At 37.1% G+C, this 18,472-nt stretch overlaps 5 protein-coding genes and 1 long non-coding RNA gene across 9 annotated transcripts; 3 read left to right on the top strand and 3 right to left on the bottom strand.

Moving 5' to 3' along the window:
• Positions 1 to 196: 196 nt before the first annotated feature.
• Positions 197 to 2,523, bottom strand: LOC142552875 (uncharacterized). Its single transcript, XM_075662759.1, has 3 exons — positions 2,006 to 2,523; positions 1,118 to 1,450; positions 197 to 831 (listed from the first exon to the last, which is right to left on the bottom strand). Exons 1-3 carry the CDS (start codon positions 2,354 to 2,356, stop codon positions 328 to 330), a joined length of 1,188 nt encoding a protein of 395 aa, XP_075518874.1. The 5' UTR covers positions 2,357 to 2,523; the 3' UTR covers positions 197 to 327.
• A 1,371-nt stretch (positions 2,524 to 3,894) lies between these two features.
• LOC142552870 (uncharacterized) lies at positions 3,895 to 5,958 on the bottom strand. 2 transcript variants are annotated; one of them, XR_012821878.1, is made up of 3 exons: positions 5,737 to 5,958; positions 4,191 to 5,124; positions 3,895 to 4,094 (listed from the first exon to the last, which is right to left on the bottom strand). XR_012821878.1 is itself a non-coding variant. In XM_075662755.1 (2 exons), exons 1-2 carry the CDS (start codon positions 5,915 to 5,917, stop codon positions 4,493 to 4,495), a joined length of 813 nt encoding a protein of 270 aa, XP_075518870.1. In that variant the 5' UTR covers positions 5,918 to 5,958; the 3' UTR covers positions 3,895 to 4,492. The 2 variants fall into 2 exon arrangements, 1 of the variants encoding a protein (XP_075518870.1); XM_075662755.1 differs by having other exon boundaries at positions 3,895 to 5,124.
• On the top strand, positions 4,993 to 6,378 carry LOC142552874 (uncharacterized). Its single transcript, XR_012821880.1, has 3 exons — positions 4,993 to 5,117; positions 5,729 to 6,086; positions 6,144 to 6,378. It is a non-coding gene; the product is annotated as an uncharacterized LOC142552874 (long non-coding RNA).
• A 655-nt stretch (positions 6,379 to 7,033) lies between these two features.
• LOC142552873 (uncharacterized) lies at positions 7,034 to 9,598 on the top strand. 2 transcript variants are annotated; one of them, XR_012821879.1, is made up of 4 exons: positions 7,034 to 7,228; positions 7,392 to 7,464; positions 8,587 to 8,723; positions 9,301 to 9,598. XR_012821879.1 is itself a non-coding variant. In XM_075662757.1 (3 exons), the coding sequence occupies exons 1-3, from the start codon at positions 7,039 to 7,041 to the stop codon at positions 9,311 to 9,313; spliced, it is 276 nt and encodes a 91-aa protein (XP_075518872.1). In that variant the 5' UTR covers positions 7,034 to 7,038; the 3' UTR covers positions 9,314 to 9,598. The 2 variants fall into 2 exon arrangements, 1 of the variants encoding a protein (XP_075518872.1); XM_075662757.1 differs by lacking the exon at positions 8,587 to 8,723.
• A 470-nt stretch (positions 9,599 to 10,068) lies between these two features.
• Positions 10,069 to 12,000, top strand: LOC142552872 (ricin B-like lectin R40G3). Its single transcript, XM_075662756.1, has 4 exons — positions 10,069 to 10,627; positions 10,725 to 10,847; positions 11,331 to 11,559; positions 11,702 to 12,000. Coding segments are annotated over exons 1-4 (804 nt in total). The 5' UTR covers positions 10,069 to 10,177; the 3' UTR covers positions 11,704 to 12,000.
• Positions 11,747 to 18,472, bottom strand: LOC142552869 (lysophospholipid acyltransferase LPEAT1-like). Of its 2 annotated transcripts, XM_075662754.1 has the most exons (9): positions 17,830 to 18,472; positions 16,512 to 16,631; positions 16,370 to 16,407; positions 15,888 to 15,952; positions 15,429 to 15,497; positions 14,406 to 14,539; positions 13,902 to 14,042; positions 13,143 to 13,206; positions 11,747 to 12,806 (listed from the first exon to the last, which is right to left on the bottom strand). In XM_075662754.1, exons 1-9 carry the CDS (start codon positions 18,337 to 18,339, stop codon positions 12,787 to 12,789), a joined length of 1,161 nt encoding a protein of 386 aa, XP_075518869.1. In that variant the 5' UTR covers positions 18,340 to 18,472; the 3' UTR covers positions 11,747 to 12,786. The 2 variants fall into 2 exon arrangements, with proteins under 2 accessions (XP_075518869.1, XP_075518868.1); XM_075662753.1 differs by lacking the exon at positions 11,747 to 12,806 and having other exon boundaries at positions 12,812 to 13,206; positions 17,830 to 18,469.

Genomic DNA, 18,472 nt, shown 5'->3' with positions numbered 1-18,472 from the left:
ATTCCATTCTTACCATTTTCATGTTCTTTCTTGACATCATCTGGCGGCAAGAAATAATCCAAAGACAACCCACAAATGTTAAAATCAACCATTTTTTATTTCACAACTCCATGTGTCCAATATTTCAAATATCATGAATTGAAACTCTAACCTTTTGTTTCAATACTTTTTTATATATTTCGTTCAGTTCGAACCTCATAAATATTGAGAATAAAATGAAATGCAAGATTACACAAATCAAACATAGCATATATTAACAAAGAAAAATCACCTAAGATTTTGTTCTTTGACAAAAATAAGTTAAAAATCAATATAAATTCTTAAATGTCACATTCCATTCTCATCATTTTCATGTTCTTTCTTGACATCAGCTGGCGGCAAGAAATAATCCAAAGACAACCCACAAATGTTAAAATCAACCTCTTCAATCTTCCAAGTCTCCTCCAATTTCCATCTTCTATTCAATGTTTTTCCATATCTATACAACGTTGCAGCAGTCTTCCCGCTGTGTGCGATGTTGATTCCTTCAACATATCTGTAATCTTGCAGCGACGATTCCATGCTTGTTTCATAGAACACACTGTCATCTCCTTTGGCAGCTTTCATTCTTATCAACTTTGTATCCTCGAATTGGATCAACAGGCCAGTTCTTTGACTAAAGTATCCCCATATTGTGTGATGGACGATCTCCGTGTTTGGTGTGCTCTGTGCTTTGAGGATGTCTGAGTTCGTGTCGAGTTTCAGTAGAAAACAATCTTCGTCCTTGATGGTTTTCTCCCCAATGCAAACCGCGTTTAAGAATAAGTTGGCTGTGGATCTTGGGTCCAAACCCTTATATATAATAATATCACAGAAACGACACTGCGTGAGGTAATTATCCTAGGATTGTACAAACCATATGCATTTGATCAATATCAATTCTAGAGAGTCCACGTGAAATCTATATAGTTCAATCTTGTAGGATCATTAGAAAAAGCATGCAAGCAAGAACAAGAAGTAACAAGAATATTGTTATGCTATTAGGTCGATAGCAGAGCTCAAGCCCAAAAAATTAACTGCTCCACTACATGAGAACAATCCAGCGTTACCCTGATCGATTTTCACGCTGGTTAAGTACCTGAAAGAACCTTCGAAGGGGTCTTGGTGGACCTCTTGAAGCATTTGAATTCGTGGAGGACTGGCTCCATGCGATTTTCCCATCGCTACCGGCACTGATTTTGAATCCCGAAACGACCAATTCAAGGAACCATAAATCAGGATTCTTCTGCCACAGCACGAACCCACCTGCCTCCCAACTTCTTTTAACATTATCAGTACTTTGCTCAAGGTCAGATGCCACCACCATTTTCACTTGCCCCACAGCATACATGCTATTTACGGCGTTAAGGGCAGCCAGCCCTCCTGTTGCTGCTAGATATTGCTGTACTATGTATTTTGCTGTAGACGCTTCCTGTTTAAACATGAAAACCAGCAATTTTTGGCATTCGGATAAATGTTAAAAGCAAGAAAAAATTGCTGACATATCCCTGAAATTCATAAACCAATCACGTAGGCATATAGAAAGTTTAAAACAGCTAAAGAAAGCAAAATTGCAGCCTATTTAAGGAGACATATAATGGGGAAGCAATATGTAATATTTTAGCATCTACATCATTGGGATATATGATGAAAAGTGAAACCAGAAGATCGGCGGTATTGAATTTATATGATAGAGATATCCCTGTTTTTGTCTCAATAACTAATAAATCTTTTCAGAATTACAAAATTTAAGGATGCAAAAATTACAAAAGAAACGATAATAAAATCATTTAATACTAAAAATAATTCAAGATTTACGAGTCGTTTTCTGAAAAATATGCACATTCGACACTACCACATGTCACCGACATTAAAATTACGTTGGTAAGAACATTTATTTTGCATCAACAATCACAATCCCGCAAAAATAGTATTTTTTTTTTTAAAATAACACAATAAAAGATAAAAGCTGAAAATTTGTGATTACAATGGAGCCATCTTTGATTGGCATTGTGACAGCATGATCCAACTGGACTTGATAAGGAATGAAAGCAGAGCCAACCAGCTTGAGCAGGAGCATGAACTGATCATTGGTGGAGGAAGATGACGCTGCTGCCGAGGAATTCACCGCCGGCATAGATGACCTGTCGGCGACGCTGCGGTGGTGGGCTCGCATGAGATTGCGCATATTGTGCCAGCGGAGGGCGGCGTTGCTGCCCATTTTATCAAACATCTCCTCCGGAATGGGAACCTCCAGCACCGTCTCCAGCCCATCTTCTTTGTCCAGATTTGGACATAGCTTTCTCATCGAACGATTCACCATAATGTTCATGCACATGCACCACAGCCACAGCCACAGCCACAGCCACAGCCACAGCCACCGCCGGTTTATAAGTAGAGGAACGGTTGAGGAAGGATGAATGTGTAGGGGCCTGCCTTCCTCGTTTCCTCTCCCTCCCTTAAATTTCTCTCTTTCTTTTCTTTTCTTTTTTTTTGCCTTTTCTATTTCATTTTTATGGGGTGGAAGATGGTGGGGCGTTCTTGTTTTTGTTTCTTTTTAAAATTTTCAAAAATAATAAATACATTTTTTTGTAAAGAAAATATTAAAAATTGATTATTTGCTTCATTGTGCATAGAAAAATCATGATTGTTTCTTTATTTTACGATAAATTTCACACAAACTACGTGTCCGTGTGTGCTTTCTTTCTTCTTCTTCCTCTTCTTTTTTTTTTCTTGCTATTTTAGGAGTTTTTAAAATGCAAATGATTCCATATTAAAAAATTGGTTATGATATAAGGTAAACGTTTTCATACGGGAAGTTTTCCTTGCTCATAACTATTGGAGTGCAACTAAAAAAATCTTTGTTCATGCCTTAGTAATGCGGCTTTTCAAATTAGACCGTCGAATGGAATCAAATAAATAAAAAGAGGTAAAATGTAATTTTATATACACGAATAATTTGTTCACTTTTTTAGACATTTATTGCGTGGACCAACTTGACTACACCATTTAATTTGTAATTTATGGAAACTGGCTCACTTCTTGGCCCAACTCATTTTCATTTAGGTCTCATGTCTCTAAGCAATTTAGTTTTTTTTATAGGTGAGGTCAAACATAGATATCACATTTTAAACAAAAAATGACTATAGGATTTGGAGTGACACTAATAACCCAATTGTAGTATTTCATTATTGGTTGCGTTTGGTAAATGATAAAATAAATCAATGATTAGTATGTAAATGATAAAAAAAATGATTATGATAGAAATGTAATATACGATGTAAAATAGTATTATGTTTGGTATGATTTTTAAATATGGGAAAATTTTGAATTTTATGATGAAATGAAGAAATTGGCATTTTCTTTATTTTTTCTTCTTCATTCCGTCGACGGCTCGGCAATGGAGGTGGTCCGACGGCCGGCGATGGGAGGTCGGAGGCGGCGGGCCGGCGACGGAGGTAGTCCGACGGCGGCTCGACGGAAGTCCCGCGGCAGAGGTGGTCCGACGTTGGTGAAAGAGAAAGGGTAAATTGGAAAGAGGGTAAGGATAGAGGAAGAATAAATAATCCTATGAGGGAATGAAGTATTACTTAATCACATCTAATACAACCTAATCATTCATAGGAATGATTGAGTTGATTAAATAAAAATCGTACCAAACATTGGATTATGTGGGTTTAATAATTATAAATCCACCTAATCATGTATACCAGACGCACCGTATCAGTTTTATGTACCAAAATATCCTCCATTAGTTATGTGCATATATTTATTTATTAAACTTTTAAATTTTGGTGCAGACACCTTTTCAGTGCAGGTTGATTCCAACGGTATGGTACAGCTAATATCAGACATCCAAAAATTTTGCATTAAACCTTAAATAATCTGAAAAGAGCATTAGAGAGTGCGACAAAAGTTTCTACAAGTTCAAATGGAATAAGAGAACACGTACAGAGATAAATTTGGAATAAAATCTCATATGCAAGGTTAATTTCAGAAGAGAGTCGTAATAGTCTCCATTCGATCCATCGTCTCTGATCACCAAAACACCTTCCCGAATCACTGTTTGAGGGAGGCTACGTGAAATCAAGTTTAAAAGTTAATTTCAACACACCATCTTAAGATCATAAGCTCTCGAAACATAAAGCGCACAGTGTTTATGACTCGCTTACTTCTGGTTGTTCACGCTCTTCATCTGTTGGCTCGTTAACATTATCATTCGATGTGGCAAGGTATTCGGCATGGCTCGGTTGAGAAACTGACTTCTGTGAAGCTAAAGGAGAAGGCCTGGTTTTCTTCAGGCTTAGAGATTTCGGAAGCCAGGAGCCATCAGAATTTGGGCCCTTCCAAATAACAGAAGTCATCCCTTTACACGAATATTCTAACATTTCTTTATTGTAATACAAGTCAGGACGCAGCTCCGCTGAAACAGGATCCTGAGAATCTTTTCCTCTCCTAGCACTTGGTCCCAAACTTAGCGATTGACCCCTGCCTCTCCCCCAATCAGAAGAATGGCCGCTACCATGTCGTGAATGATGGCGGGAGTGTGGTTGGGGGCGGGGGCGGGAGCGGGGCGGTTGCTGTATCTACCACCCCTGCCCCAACCATGAACAGCATGAGGAGAATCTCCCTGGCCAACGCCTGAAATTCGAAAGTTAACATCTAGCATATTTGGTGAATTGTGGTGGGAGTGGAGTTGGGGGCGGGGGTTGTTGCTGTATCTACCACCCCTGCCCCAACCATGAACAGCATGAGGAGAATCTTCTCTGGCAACGCCTGAATTTGGAAAGTTAACATCCAGCATATTTGGTGAATCGTGGTGGGAGTGGAGTTGGGGGCGGTTGCTGTATCTACCACCCCTGCCCCAACCATGAACAGCATGAGGAGAATCTCCCCGGCCAACGCCTGAATTTGGAAAGTTAACATCTCGCATATATGGCAGGTTGTTGTAGTTTAAGCTGCTGTATGATCCACCCCAAGTATTTGAAGTATTTTCTCGAGGGCCCAAAGGGCCTGCCGCTCCCATTGGGGCTCCTAGAGAGGAACACTGAATGCGATGGCCTCCGGGTGCATGGGTTGGCCTCTGTCCAGGGGATGAAGTCGTATCTGGATAATTAGGCACAGAAAGACATTAATAAATCAGAAATGTAATTCCACAAATGTGATCTTCAGGTATAATGCATTTATTGATATGAGACAAACAATGGTTGGATAAATCATGTTAATTTGCAGTACTTTTCTTCAATCCAGGTCAGAAGGCTGAAATGCCTGAAATGATCTATACTAAATATTAGTTTTCGTGGAAACGACAACTTTCCTATCATCATTACAGCTAATGCACTTGATAGACGAGCTAACCATAAAGTAGCAAAAACCTTTCAAAAGAAAAACACGACCACTACATCATAAGCTACAATTCCTTGTATATTTTTTCGCCTGTTTGCAACAAGTCGAAACTCCAACATTACTATGAAAAACTTAACTGTGTTTGCAAATAAATGTTAGTGAATGGAACCAAAGCAAATGCAAAATTCTTAGGCTAAGATTTGAATGGAAAAAATATAATTTACTAGTTTCCGTAATAAAAATATCAATGGATTGCGATACACAACCAAACGAGCACAAAAATTGAACAGACCAGACATTCAATACCAAAAGTTGACAAAACAAAAGACGCGTAATGGCACCATAAACAGCAGTAAAATAGAAGTCAATTACTTGGAGGCACGCGGGAATATCCTTGTGAGACCTGATGCAAGAAGTTATTTCCCCTTTTGTCGGCAGAAAAAGCAGACATAGGGTTTGTATGATAATCAAATCTCGGACGAGAATATTGCACTGCAGTTGAAGGATCAGGTTCGTTTTCAATCAGAGGGTTGGAAAGGCTATGTGATACCATTCCAGAACTCTCAAGAGTCAATACTAATATCTGCTTTAGCAGGTTCCATTCACATAGCTTTCAGTCCCTCCCTTCTTTTCTCTGATTCCTCCATAGTAAGTGCTTAAATACTATAGAATCCAACTGCTACGTCAAAATTGTCATTTAGAAAGATTGAAGTCAAATATACGTCCTACAAAGGACGTTTTTCCCATGCACAATGAAGCAGTCAATTCAGAAACATCAGTAATTCTAACTTTATAATTAATTTCATATGAAGATTTTATGTCCCAATATAAAAACAACCATTTCACTGTGAATCAGATTTCTTTTAACCATGATAAATTTCAAGCACATGAGCACAGAAAAAAACTATGCCGCTCAATTCGAACTCAACTCCAACACTCTAATTCCACAATTTCCCCCAAAATTGGAATATGTGGCTCTGATATCACAATACAAGGCCCTCCATCACATACTTACTAAGCTACTCCTGCACAAAAACTCTTAATCGTCAAAGAGAAGTAAAATTTCACTCCAGCCAGGGGAAAAAATAAATAATGATTTCCAAAGAATAAAACACAAATTTTTTGACGGCTGATTTTTTTAAAAAATATTTAGTTTCCGCCAGCTTTTCAGAAAGTTCTTTTTGGTGGTTGGCACTGCGCAGTGATAGTAACCTTTCAGGCTGAAAAACACCTAATTGGCATTCAAACTTTGCGTAGGCTTTCGGGCCTTCCAACGAGACTAGAATATCAAAATTCAAAACACCAGACTATCTACGTTTGGCCCTTTAACAGAACTGAAACAACAGTCTCATATGCGACAAATTCGAATTCAAAGTCTCAAAAAAAAATTGAAATAAAAAAACACCCAAAAACGTCAACACCTAAAGGAAATTTGAAAATAAATAAATAAAGCCAACGAATTATACCTCTTTTAAGCTGCTCTGTTCCTGCTCAGATTCATTCTGTTTCCGCGGAAAAGCTTACGGCGGTGGCTCTGTTGCTGCGGAACCTCGCGGCTGTTGGGCATGGGAGAGGGTTTTCTTCTATTTCTGCTCAAACGAAGCCGGTCGAAAAATACAAAATGGGCCGGGGTTGCTTATTTAATTTTTTTAAAAAATCAAAGATTATTCGTAAATGAAAGTCGTTCTTAAAGAAGTAGCGCTTTTGATTCACTCTCATGCATATGAATGCCTCGTCAACATCGTACACAAAACAGAGCAGCTCACAACTCTTGACGGGATGAACTGGATTCAACGCAAGATCTATCTTTACAATGTCACTTTCGGGCTCTATATGTTGGATTGGTGGGAGCGCTATCTTTTCAGTATCCTCATTTTTGTTTCTGTTTTCCTGTGATTCAATTTGTTTAACTTGGATTTAAATGGTTGGATCGATGGACTTTTGTCGATTTGGTGGTAAATTCTGCAGATTTATACGAAATTTTTTTCAATTATCAATTAATTAGTGTTGTACTTAACATTGTCGAGATACACTGGTTGTTGTGTTAATGTGGTTTATCTTCTACAACAGTTCTCGATACGTCACTGATTTCTGCCGAGGGTGAGCTCTGATAATTAATATCCCCCTTTTTTATTGCTTGTTCAGATTGAAGTTTGGTTTGCAATTTCTTTTTACTCACGGTTTTTTCGTGCATATTTATGGCAAAAATATTTCTCTTTAATTTGTTGAATGGAACCAGCCTATGGAGGGTATGCTTTATGTGTGAATTTGTGGTTTAATTGGTTGAAACAATTGGGAACGAACCCAATTTAGAGAATTTTTTGTTTCAGTTAGTGTTGATGTATGCTTGTTAGTAACTCCTCCAATAAGTCAACTGATGACCAATTGAATTGGTAAAACAGAACAAAGTAGCACGTGCACACATAGGTACATACGGTTTGAACATTAGAAGTTTTTGTTTTGATGATCCCGTTTCACATTGGTTTCATTGCCGGTCATACTGTTGAGCCAAATGAACGGTAAAATGTACCGACGAAAAACCAAATGCTTTACTTTAGTGAGATCTTAATGAAAAGCTTTACCACATTGTGTAGCTCATTTCATTTGAGTATTTGTTTTGATTTGATTTACACAGCTCTGCATGTGACTTCTACGGCATTCCCATGTTATATACAAATTCCGCCTTAGAGGTTCCCCTCAAACATGGCAAGAAAATTCCATGTTTGATTTTTAATATTTGCTTTTTATGTTTTTTCTTTTCATGTAAAACTAAGATATTTTTAAATTCAACAATACTCTTGCCTTTGCTTTTCCTTTTTATCTTATCTACTTATTCCTAGTTTTGTGTGGAACATAAGATTTGAAATAATAAAATCTGTATTTGTTTAACATAAACATATGAAATTGGACAAACCACAAGTAACTTATTAGTTATATTTAAAGAGTTTATACCGATACATTATCATCATTGTGGTATCATGATTTGGCATTAAAATACAACTATCTTATAAGTAGTACGTGGATGTTGGTGATTCTAGTCCTTCGTAGCATGCTATATGAGGGTGAGAAGCAACTAAAAGGATTAAGTAAAGTGACTTTGCCTAGTTTCCTGTTGACATTACCGTAAAGGTTCTCAATTATCACTTCTGTGGAGAATTATACATAGCCGTGCCAAAACTTTTATTTAATTTTAATTTGTTATTTATCAACCATGCCTTCCAGCTTCAATACTCAGCAACAATAAAAACATGGTCTCAGATCATGACTTCTGTTGTCTTGGGATTTTCACTTCAACTGTCCTTATCTGAGACTCTACTTATCCCTTTGGTACATTCATGAGGATTAAAGCTTTATCGTAGGTAATGTTTAAGGCATTTTCTTCATCTCTCGTGCCTGCACTTTACGGCTTCTTTTGCGTTTCTTGTCCTTTCCTGAACTTTAGAAAATGCATGAATTTTCCTCCATAGACTTGCTTCTTCTGTTAATTCTCTCTTGTTCTTGTAACTTTGCTCTTCAGCTGCATTAAGTATATATGTAAGCATAATGACTGCTCAAAGTCATCGGTCCAAATTGTTCATTTAATTGCGCAAATATTGGTGAAAATCCTTTTTCAAATAGTGGGATCACATCAACTTTTCTGTTGCCTATATCCCTAAGTAGTTATAAGGGGATTTCGAATGTAGATGTTAATGCAAATCTCTTTCCAAATTAAATTCCTGCATCCGAACGCAATATGAGTATATTCCATTTCCCATTTAACAGGATCTTTGGCATACTGAAATGGAGACCTGTGAAATTTGACTTTAGAGTTTCTAGATATGCACATGCCCTTTAAACTAACAACTTCTGTGTTGCCAGAATAATCTCACTAATCTTTTCTCCAGTTATTGGTTCTTAATTATTTGCTCTCTTGCCTTGATTTTTATCTTTGTTCAGGCATCTGCAATGAGGTATGCTGGTGTCGTTTGAAATCAGCGCGGCATCCAACAGCAACAATGAGAACAAGTACATGATAATGTGTTAATAGCATGGTTCCGCAGCAACTCACTCATTCCATGTCTGTTTAATTATGTCTGATTCATGAATTTAGTCACTCATTAAAAGCCAGTGGGGACTTGGTTTGCGAAAACTTGGGTTCTTGTTTATGTAAGTTAATTATCATTTTGTCACAAGTGATGACTGGGTAAAGCGCATTGTCCCCTATTTAGCAACGAAGAACATGTTAAATTAACTACTTTGTAGTACACTGGCCAAAAGAATCGAACCTCACAGGTCAATCTTACTATGTTCACAATAAAAAGTAATATTTTAGTATAAAAATAATATTTTTTTTATAAATGATTCAAATAAGATGTTCGTCTCACAAAATACAATCCGTAAAATTGTTTCATATAAGTTTTTATATTTTTATTATGATTAAGGTGTATATGCTTTTGTTTATATAAATTTAAAAATCAAGAAATATTAATAAATTTTGTCGGCAGAATTAATAAGTCTATGATCAACTACCTAATTAATTAAGAGAAAATAGTACAACTCACCATTTATTGATTGATGTATCTAATCTACTGAAATAAGTTATTGAAGGAAGCGTGTCCTGACAGATGGCGCGTTTTCAACGCAATACGACATATCCCAAAAAGAACTCTGATTCCCAGTTAAATTATTGATTGATCTGTGCAGTCTCCATCACTCACAGTGCAGCGCGTGTCACGAATCCTCCCCCACTCCAATCATCCATAAATTATCGCATTTCTACATTCAATGTTCTTCAGTAAACCAATAATTTACTTTCATCTGCCCATTGAATCACATGGATTTCCCCCACGGACACCACCACGGTCGGCACAGGAGAGAAGAAGAAGAAGAACAAGACTACCCGCCGCTTCCACTTTACGGGGACGAGCCACCTCCTCCGTTTTACGGTCTGAACGAGCCGCCGCCGCCGCGGTATAATGAGTCGTCTGAAGTCTATCACACCTCGTACGATGGTGGGCCGGATTCATACAGTCGTCCGCCTCCACCCGCTTCCCATGGTTACGATCCGCCACCCTTCGAGGCCGCGGATGATCGGCACCAACACCACCATCATATGCCCCACTTCCCGTCATCCGATCACCACCATACCCCCCACCACGGGGCTGGCGGGACCGCTGGAAAACCCTCTGTTAAGGTCTATAGCAAGGCGGAAACTAACTTCTCTTTGACCATTCGCGATGGAAAAGTTATTCTTGCTCCTTCCGATCCATCAGACCCTCTTCAGGTGCGTTTATTTTTCTTTATTGAAAATCTTGATTTTTATGCGAGTTTATGTCTGTATTTCAGGCTTTAATTATGGTAAACTGTATTACTGATTTCAGCACTGGATCAAAGAGGAGAAGTACAGCACTAAAGTGAAAGATGAAGAAGGATTCCCCAGCTTTGCCTTGATTAACAAAGCCACTGGACAGGCGTTGAAGCACGCAATTGGTGCTACCCATCCAGTATGTTCAAATATACACTTTTCTGATTATTTACAATGAGTAAAAGATTTTTACTTTATTGTATATGATTTATTATTATTACTCTTACGATTATATTTTTGCCGATTACAAGTTAAAAATCTGTTGGGCACAGTCGTCGAGGTTGCTGATGCGTTAATTTACTTAAATCTTACTTGATATCAAATATTTGACTTTATTCGGACCTCGTATGGGATTCATGTGATTTAGTAATAATCAATAATGTCACGAGATGTAGGGGAAAATTCATATATATCAAGAAAATGCTAGTGTTTTAAAAGATCTGCAAATTTATATTAAAAAAAAGTCTGTGATCATTTTTTAAGCACTACCCCCACCTATATATCAATCAATACAATTGAAAAACTGAAAGGAAAAAAAAAACAAAGAATGAAAATATGACATTAATATTTTAAATGTTTTGTTTCTGTTTCTCATGGCGCGACCATGGGTTTTCTCTGCCAGGTCCAATTAACTCCTTACGATCCTGATACTGTTGATGAATCCATTTTGTGGACTGAAAGCAGAGACTTGGGGGATGGCTACCGAACAATAAGGATGGTTAATGACATTAAGCTGAATGTAGATGCCTTCAATGGCGATGAAAATCATGGCGGTGTCCGTGATGGCACCATAATTGTTCTTTGGGAATGGAAGAAGGGTGACAATCAACGCTGGAACATCACCCCCCACTGTAAGTGATCCTCTCAACACGACACATGAAAAAAATCAAACAATCCCACTTTCTTGAACTTCTTTGATATGATCAAATTGAAATTGTTCTGAAACGTGTTGATCCATTATAAGAAATATGTCCTCGTTTCTGTATGGTGTAGGATGAATGCCTGTGGACTGTTATCATTGAAGTCCGTTTGGTTATATTCCGGTGTTTGGGAGAGGTGGCAACTGTGTCATTTAGTGTCTTGTGTTGTCAATAATATCGGGTGTTTCTACAACCGGCCTGAGTGTGGCTTTAGTGCCTTAAATTGTACGCTTGATCCTTGTATTTATAATAAGCTGTGAAGCGCATTTTATGAATCCTCCGTGTTTTGTAAGCGACATTGTTGTTGTATCATAGTATGTATGGATTGTGCAACTCAGATTTTCTTTTACATGATGAATTATTTGTCTTCTACTCTTAATTTGTCAAAGTTGTAAAACTATACGAGATGTAACATATAATTTTAGTCCAAATTCACGTTTTAACATCAGATAATGGTAAGATACACGTCGGTGAAATACAAATTTGAGCTATATTTCACACAAATAATCTACTACTTGGATGAAAATCATTCGGATTGGGATAATCTATGGTCCCGAAGATCCCGACACCCGTAAATGGCGACAATCGAAAATCATCTCTTAGTTTGACCCACGATCCAACAAGCCCTTATGTTGGTTATGGGCCAGCTATCTATTCAAATAAAACTTCTCCTATCCGAAGGCTTCAACAGGCATCTCTGCACAACAACTCTTTTACTTTGAAAGAACATAAAAGAGTGTTAATTATACTCCAATCATACTAAAACTTACTGACTCTAAATGTACCAAGAATAAAATAGTAAAAAATTATGCAACAGATTATATAAAGAAAAGCCCTTGCCTAAAAATTAGTACTCTCGGCATTAAAAATTAATGACAAGATAGTCGATTGATCCGCCTTTGTCCTTATATATCAGCTTCCCGGACCTGTTAAACTAAACTGCATACTACGTCTACAAAAAATATCCCATCAAGTTGCAACAGTACCCTGACAGACCATTCAGAACTAAATAGTCAATGCATGATCTCTTCCACCAGATTTATCTGCATTTTAATCGTGCCGTATTTTTTGGGGGGTGTTTCGTGTGTAAGTGTGTGTTTGTCGAACCATTAGATATATACAATGAATATATATATATATATATATGGCAAACCCGGACTATTGTTGACAAAACAAACCTGCAGGAACACCAAAGAGAGATCTCTCAGATTAACTAACCATGAGAAAATGATATAAAGCAGAATCCTGATTCCGAATACCAAATACAGAAATGTTAAATAAAGGGTTATTCATGACTGCGCATTTAATGAATATAATTTACAGAACTACTATAGGACAGTCATATGTTCTAGTTTCCAGGGGTGAAAAGCCACCCATATGGTTCCTATGTTTAAATTGGTGCACCGCGCAAAATAGGTATCCAAGACCAAGATGGACTACATAACTTTTGAGAGCCAGGCCATGAAATTATCAATCGTCTTTCTGATGCAAAACAGTAGGCATGCTAATATTACCATTTAGAGCAGCATGATAAGCACGTTTCTCTGCCAGGCCGATATCCGAAAGAATCAAATTACCCTGCATCACAACAACGAAGAGCAACATCAAATGAGATATTTTGCCTCTAGTATCCAAGCACCAGTCGTATGGTGGTTCCCCATATTCCTCCTTTTCTATTTCTTTCTACAGTGTTAGGATGAAATGATTTGAGGGTCAATAGTTCTAAATCGTCAGTTGCAATCAACTGAACTTGTTCGGATAATTTTCAAATTCATGGATTTGAAATTTGCTACCTACAATATAATTTTTTTTTTATCAGAATGGCAGATTTTAAATCCTTAATTATTCAAATACTCTGGAATTCGTTCATCCAAACTCATACCTCAAATCAAACCCGTCGATCCAAACACACTTTTAATTTATATCAAGTATTAACACAAATAGCCAAAAGTAAGATAATGCCAAGTTCAGATCGTGCAATATAGTTGCCAGTATCAATTAAAGTATGTATTTCTCAAGTTTAAAAACAGTCATCTATGCACAATATGCACAATGAAATTGAAAACAGCATTGACATTGCAATATTTACACCACCAACTGAACATCCGGAGATCGTAGTCAAAAAAGATAAACCTTTTGGATAGAGAAAATAAATTGCAACAAAGTAAGTCTCGGGGGAAGTGAGGGAAGGGGGAATTAATAAATTTAGGAGAAAATAATAATGATCGTACATTTTAAGAGCTAAAAAAAATCAGAGACTGAAATATAAGTACCTCATGAGCCATTAGCTTTCGCACATTCTCAGCATAAAGCTTTGGATCTTCCTTTTCTTGTTCTGCGGGTTGATAAACAGGTAATCGCATCACTTCAATGTAATTTACAAACTGACAGAGAAGAAAAATCAAGTGGCGAACCTGCACGAGGTTATAATGAATCAGCATTTGCAAGAGTCGTAGAACTGAGTGAGCTAACATAAGGAAATCCTAAATTACATACAAAATGCTGTGACAAATCAAGCATAACAATCAAACACGAGCAATGAAGTTCCTCTCTTTAGACTGTTTCATTATGTTCCTATCTGAACAGAAGTCTCCTTCCATGCAATCTACATAATTAAGGGTGAGCCAAAGAAACGCTCGAATAAAGCAAAAATCAATCTACTTTACTTCCCCAGTAAAATTTAAACGAAGGGAAGTCAACCAACAAAAGTGTAAGAAGAAAACAAAAACTGGAGTCAAGGAAAGAAATGACAACAAAAATTCCAAAACAGAACTCACCCCTGAAATACTGTCCCATGCAGGACTAAATCTCTGGTAGGGATATCTTAATATAACCGGAAGTACAGGAGCTTTTGCCAAAAATGCGCCAGATTTAAATGGAAGGATGTAGCCTCCATTTGTAGTTGTACCTTCTGTTAAAGGCCAAAATAAATTACAATTAGATTCTATAGAATGCATTAACAATACAGGCATAAACATAGTCTTTCTGGCTTGACATAGATGTGGGTTTCATCAAAAGTTCATGCGATTAAAAAGTAGAGACGTGGTCTGCCACATTTATAAGGCATGAGTCACCACTTTCGGAGATTCAATGCAAAGTTCCACCCCAGACAGATAATTAGAGCATTTAACATCCAAGCTGTTTTATCTGGCTAGCACATTGAATGAATATAGTGATCCCCAAATGCAAATATCAAAAACTTCCTTCCGACAAGTCGTTAAGAGCATAGAAAATCATACAAATACAAAATTCCAATGCATGACATGAATATGCCAAACACAAGTTGACCACTAATTTCAAATGTACAGCATCAAAAATAAAATCTATACACAAGGTTGTGCGACTAACATAAAATTTAAGGAGTCTAGAAAAAATTGTGTTTTGAGAAATTTTTCTCTATGGTTTGTTTTGCAACAATCCTGTAATAAGTGCATCGAGAAATCTAATTCGAATAACCTTAGTTGTGTAGGGATTGGCTGACATAGGTAACGAGGATTAAAATAAAATCTACTGCCCAATCCATCATCCATGCTTCACAACAATAAAAGTTGAAAATTTGGGATTCCTCTTATGAGCCAATAAATTTTACAACCATGCTTGGGGCATTAAAATTCAACAAAAAAGGTTTTTCAAGATTCACATATTTTCAGAACCAAATCCATGATCCAAAGATAGTCTTGATGCCCATGTAATCATAAATAAGAATATAGCAGGTGGATAGACACGAGATTAGTTAGAGGATAGACATCACGTGGGAAGAAATTAAAAACAGAGGCTGGCAACAGCATAAAAAATACAACCTGGAAAAAGCATAATCTTTGGAGCAAACTCATTCTGATGAGCTTCCCAAATCCTTTGATTTACAACACCTGCAAATAACAAATGTCTAAAAACGAGAAAAAAACAGTTGACTGCAATAAGTCCAGACATTTAGGGGAAAAATAGGAGGAGCTCAGATGGGATTATAGGCAATGAGTATTCTTTAGGATGCATTTCATCAGTTGGTAGTAATTGGACTTGTAATTCTGGGCATCGAATGTGGAAATTGTTCACTACCCAATGTCAGGAAGAGAAATCTAACGGAAGATAACAACAGTCTATTGTCTCCAGATAACCTTGTCTTTTTCTTCACTTAAGTTTGATTGTCCCAAAATCAATATACAGCCAAATAATTTTGTTTTGAACTTCCTGCACACTCTTTTTCAAACATCGACTTTGTGATATAACTAAAATGTTCAAAATTAAACAGAAAATAATACCTGAGACGCCCTTGACGTCTGATGATTTCAACTCTCTCTGTACATAGACACAACCAAGACACTTGCTGTAATAGAAAAGATAATAAGAGTTGAAGCATCGGTTGTGCAATGAAAATGTGTAATGCATAATCAGGAAAAAATGTTCATATCAGGGGACAATTATGGGAGCTTCAATATGCCAGCGTTTAAACACAAGAAACCAAATATCGCAGAAAATAATGATATGGAAGTCAACGTAGAAACAAAAGAAAGTTTAAGCTCCAGTATTATGAGATACATGGCATGTTTTATGCAAGACTACTGATAATGCGATAACTGATTTCATCACTAATTTCATTTGTACTTTCAAATCCAAAAACTGAACAGGTAACTACAATTTTCACTTTATTTTACCAATAAATGCGATCAAATATATGCAGATGAAAAGAATCGATCCATGATTCTTCAATTTGCATAATAGCAAAATGATCAAGTGGACCAACCTGATAAGACCAACGAGAGGAAGTTTGGCCACAGACCTCTTCAGTTACACAATTAAGAACATCAAGAAAAGGTGAGAAAATGAAGGAATATGTCAAATTACACTATGCAATGATGTTCAAACCACTGTCCTGATTTACGAACCTTCGCAACGAAGCTTGGGAAAGAGGAAGACAAGTGGTATAGAATATCAATATAAGATACATGATTTGATACGATGGCCCCAGGCCTTTCAAAGTTATCCTTTTGATCCCTCGTTACCGTCTGAAGGGTAAGAAGAAGCATGAGGCATAAATCAGTAGACTTTAAACAGACACACAAAAGCCAAATATTCTCCAAGTTCTTATGAATAATATCTCTATCAAACATTAAACATGACAAAAATAGTACCACAAGTTGAACTCAAGCAACGACACATAAAAAAATAGCGTTATCATAGGAATATTTATTAATCAGGAAGGAAAAATGACACTGACACGTGTTTGTCATTAATGAAACATTATTTATCACAAATTCCTAAAAACGGTACGATCTCCAGAAAGGCGAGTTACAAAATATTAGACAAACTGTCATTTCTATGGTACATTTGTGTTAGAAAGACCCTATCAGCCAAAACATAAGACATCTCAAACCCTCTTCAACATTATATCCCAAAACATCAGACACTGACATTCCAACACTTACTTTATACAGAGAATATAAGTTACAAAAATGAAACTTCCTCCAAACCAAAAACCAACACAAAAATATTTCTGGTGGGTAAGAAATGAGATAATCAATCATTCAACAACCTCCACGTATATATCTAGAGGAAACAAGTTCAAGCTTCATGATTCTCCCTTCCTCAAATGTGATTCGCATGCTACCAATGCAGCACATATAATTTTTCAATGTTCCGTTGCGTTAACTGTTCACCATCGACATGATATCATGATCAATCTAGTACCTCCACAATGGAACACGAATACCCAACTTAGCAGATTTACTTAATTCTTCTATGTACTGTGTGAGTCAACTGTTTCATTCTGTATTTCTGTTAGTAGAAAGGTTGGTTAGGTTTTGCCACTCAATGATTTTCTTTATTTGCAACACGAATATTACAAACTGACTCAATGCAACTAAAACAAATTCATTCAACACCAAATAGGGCTCATGCAATGCAAATTTATCCTATTATGGATAAGCCCGTATCCAGAAAATAAAACACTGCATCCTCAAGTATACGTCCAAACATGCTTGCTCACACCCATAAACGTTAGCAAATGCTCCGATCCCAACTCATCGGACAAAAAGTTCATATTAATAATGATTTAATCAATCATGAAGAACAAAACACATTATAAAACAAGTCTCTAATGTTTCTAATGCAACCCAAGTCCAACAACAAAAAGAAATTTCCTATACATCCTCATTTTATATGCTCCAAGAAAAACCAAATCACTTAACAGCATGAAACGAGTACCTCATGGTTTAACTGCACATCAACCTGATTACCCGTACTTCTTTCACAAATCCTATAGAATCCAAAAACAAATAGCAGACACCTCGCAAAAAATCTCCCACTCTGCATAATCACAGCCCTTCGCCAACCCCCCATGTGGGCGTAATCCTCCTGCTCATCCTCCCTGTTGGGCGCCAAAAACGCCGTACAAACCCTACAAATCACGTAATAAATCACCAAAATCGCCATTCCAGCTAGCACTCTCAAAGGAACCAATAAAACCAGTCCCAGCGCAAGCAAAATTTTCTCGGTCCAGGGTAGTTCGCCCCTCCCCATTGTCCCGTACACATCGTGCCGCACATAAGCGGCATACTTTTTCTCCAACTCTTCAGTGCTCAGGATGTGTGTTTGGGTGAGATTTGGCTCGGATTTAAGGAGTGGGCGGTCGTCGCCGACGGATATGACAGGTTCCGGTTGCAGTTCAATTGGCTCAGGAGAAAGGATTTTAAGCTCCGACTCCATTTTATACATGTATATAATTTTCCCGAAAGATGCTAATTTGGTAGTTAATGGGTAGCCATTGTTGTTTTACACTAACCTTTTTGGTGAGCAGGTTCTTTAATATCGGTTTTATTTTGTAGATCTGATAAAGAAATGTCTGCGT

Source organism: Primulina tabacum, chromosome 8 (genome assembly GCF_025594145.1).
Source record: "Primulina tabacum isolate GXHZ01 chromosome 8, ASM2559414v2, whole genome shotgun sequence".
Lineage (NCBI taxonomy): Eukaryota > Viridiplantae > Streptophyta > Magnoliopsida > Lamiales > Gesneriaceae > Primulina > Primulina tabacum.
This window is presented reverse-complemented; position numbering and strand designations above follow the sequence as displayed.

Bases quoted from the DNA above. Each gene is read 5' to 3' on its own strand.
- LOC142552872 (XM_075662756.1), top strand. From the start codon at position 10,178: ATGGATTTCCCCCACGGACACCACCACGGTCGGCACAGGAGAGAAGAA. The intron at 10,628-10,724 runs GTGCGTTTATTT...TACTGATTTCAG, and splicing joins ATCCATCAGACCCTCTTCAG to CACTGGATCAAAGAGGAGAA. The intron at 10,848-11,330 runs GTATGTTCAAAT...TTTCTCTGCCAG, and splicing joins CAATTGGTGCTACCCATCCA to GTCCAATTAACTCCTTACGA.
- LOC142552873 (XM_075662757.1), top strand. From the start codon at position 7,039: ATGAAAGTCGTTCTTAAAGAAGTAGCGCTTTTGATTCACTCTCATGCA. The intron at 7,229-7,391 runs GTATCCTCATTT...AACATTGTCGAG, and splicing joins GTGGGAGCGCTATCTTTTCA to ATACACTGGTTGTTGTGTTA.
- LOC142552869 (XM_075662753.1), bottom strand. From the start codon at position 18,339: ATGTATAAAATGGAGTCGGAGCTTAAAATCCTTTCTCCTGAGCCAATT. The intron at 15,498-15,887 runs GTATTATTTTCT...TGTTATTTGCAG, and splicing joins AGACGTCAAGGGCGTCTCAG to GTGTTGTAAATCAAAGGATT. The intron at 13,207-13,901 runs GTACTTATATTT...GTTGTGATGCAG, and splicing joins GAAAGCTAATGGCTCATGAG to GGTAATTTGATTCTTTCGGA.
- LOC142552870 (XM_075662755.1), bottom strand. From the start codon at position 5,917: ATGGTATCACATAGCCTTTCCAACCCTCTGATTGAAAACGAACCTGAT. The intron at 5,125-5,736 runs GTAATTGACTTC...CTAATTATCCAG, and splicing joins ATATTCCCGCGTGCCTCCAA to ATACGACTTCATCCCCTGGA.
- LOC142552875 (XM_075662759.1), bottom strand. From the start codon at position 2,356: ATGTGCATGAACATTATGGTGAATCGTTCGATGAGAAAGCTATGTCCA. The intron at 1,451-2,005 runs GTAATCACAAAT...ATGTTTAAACAG, and splicing joins CAATCAAAGATGGCTCCATT to GAAGCGTCTACAGCAAAATA. The intron at 832-1,117 runs GTACTTAACCAG...ATTATATATAAG, and splicing joins CCCTTCGAAGGTTCTTTCAG to GGTTTGGACCCAAGATCCAC.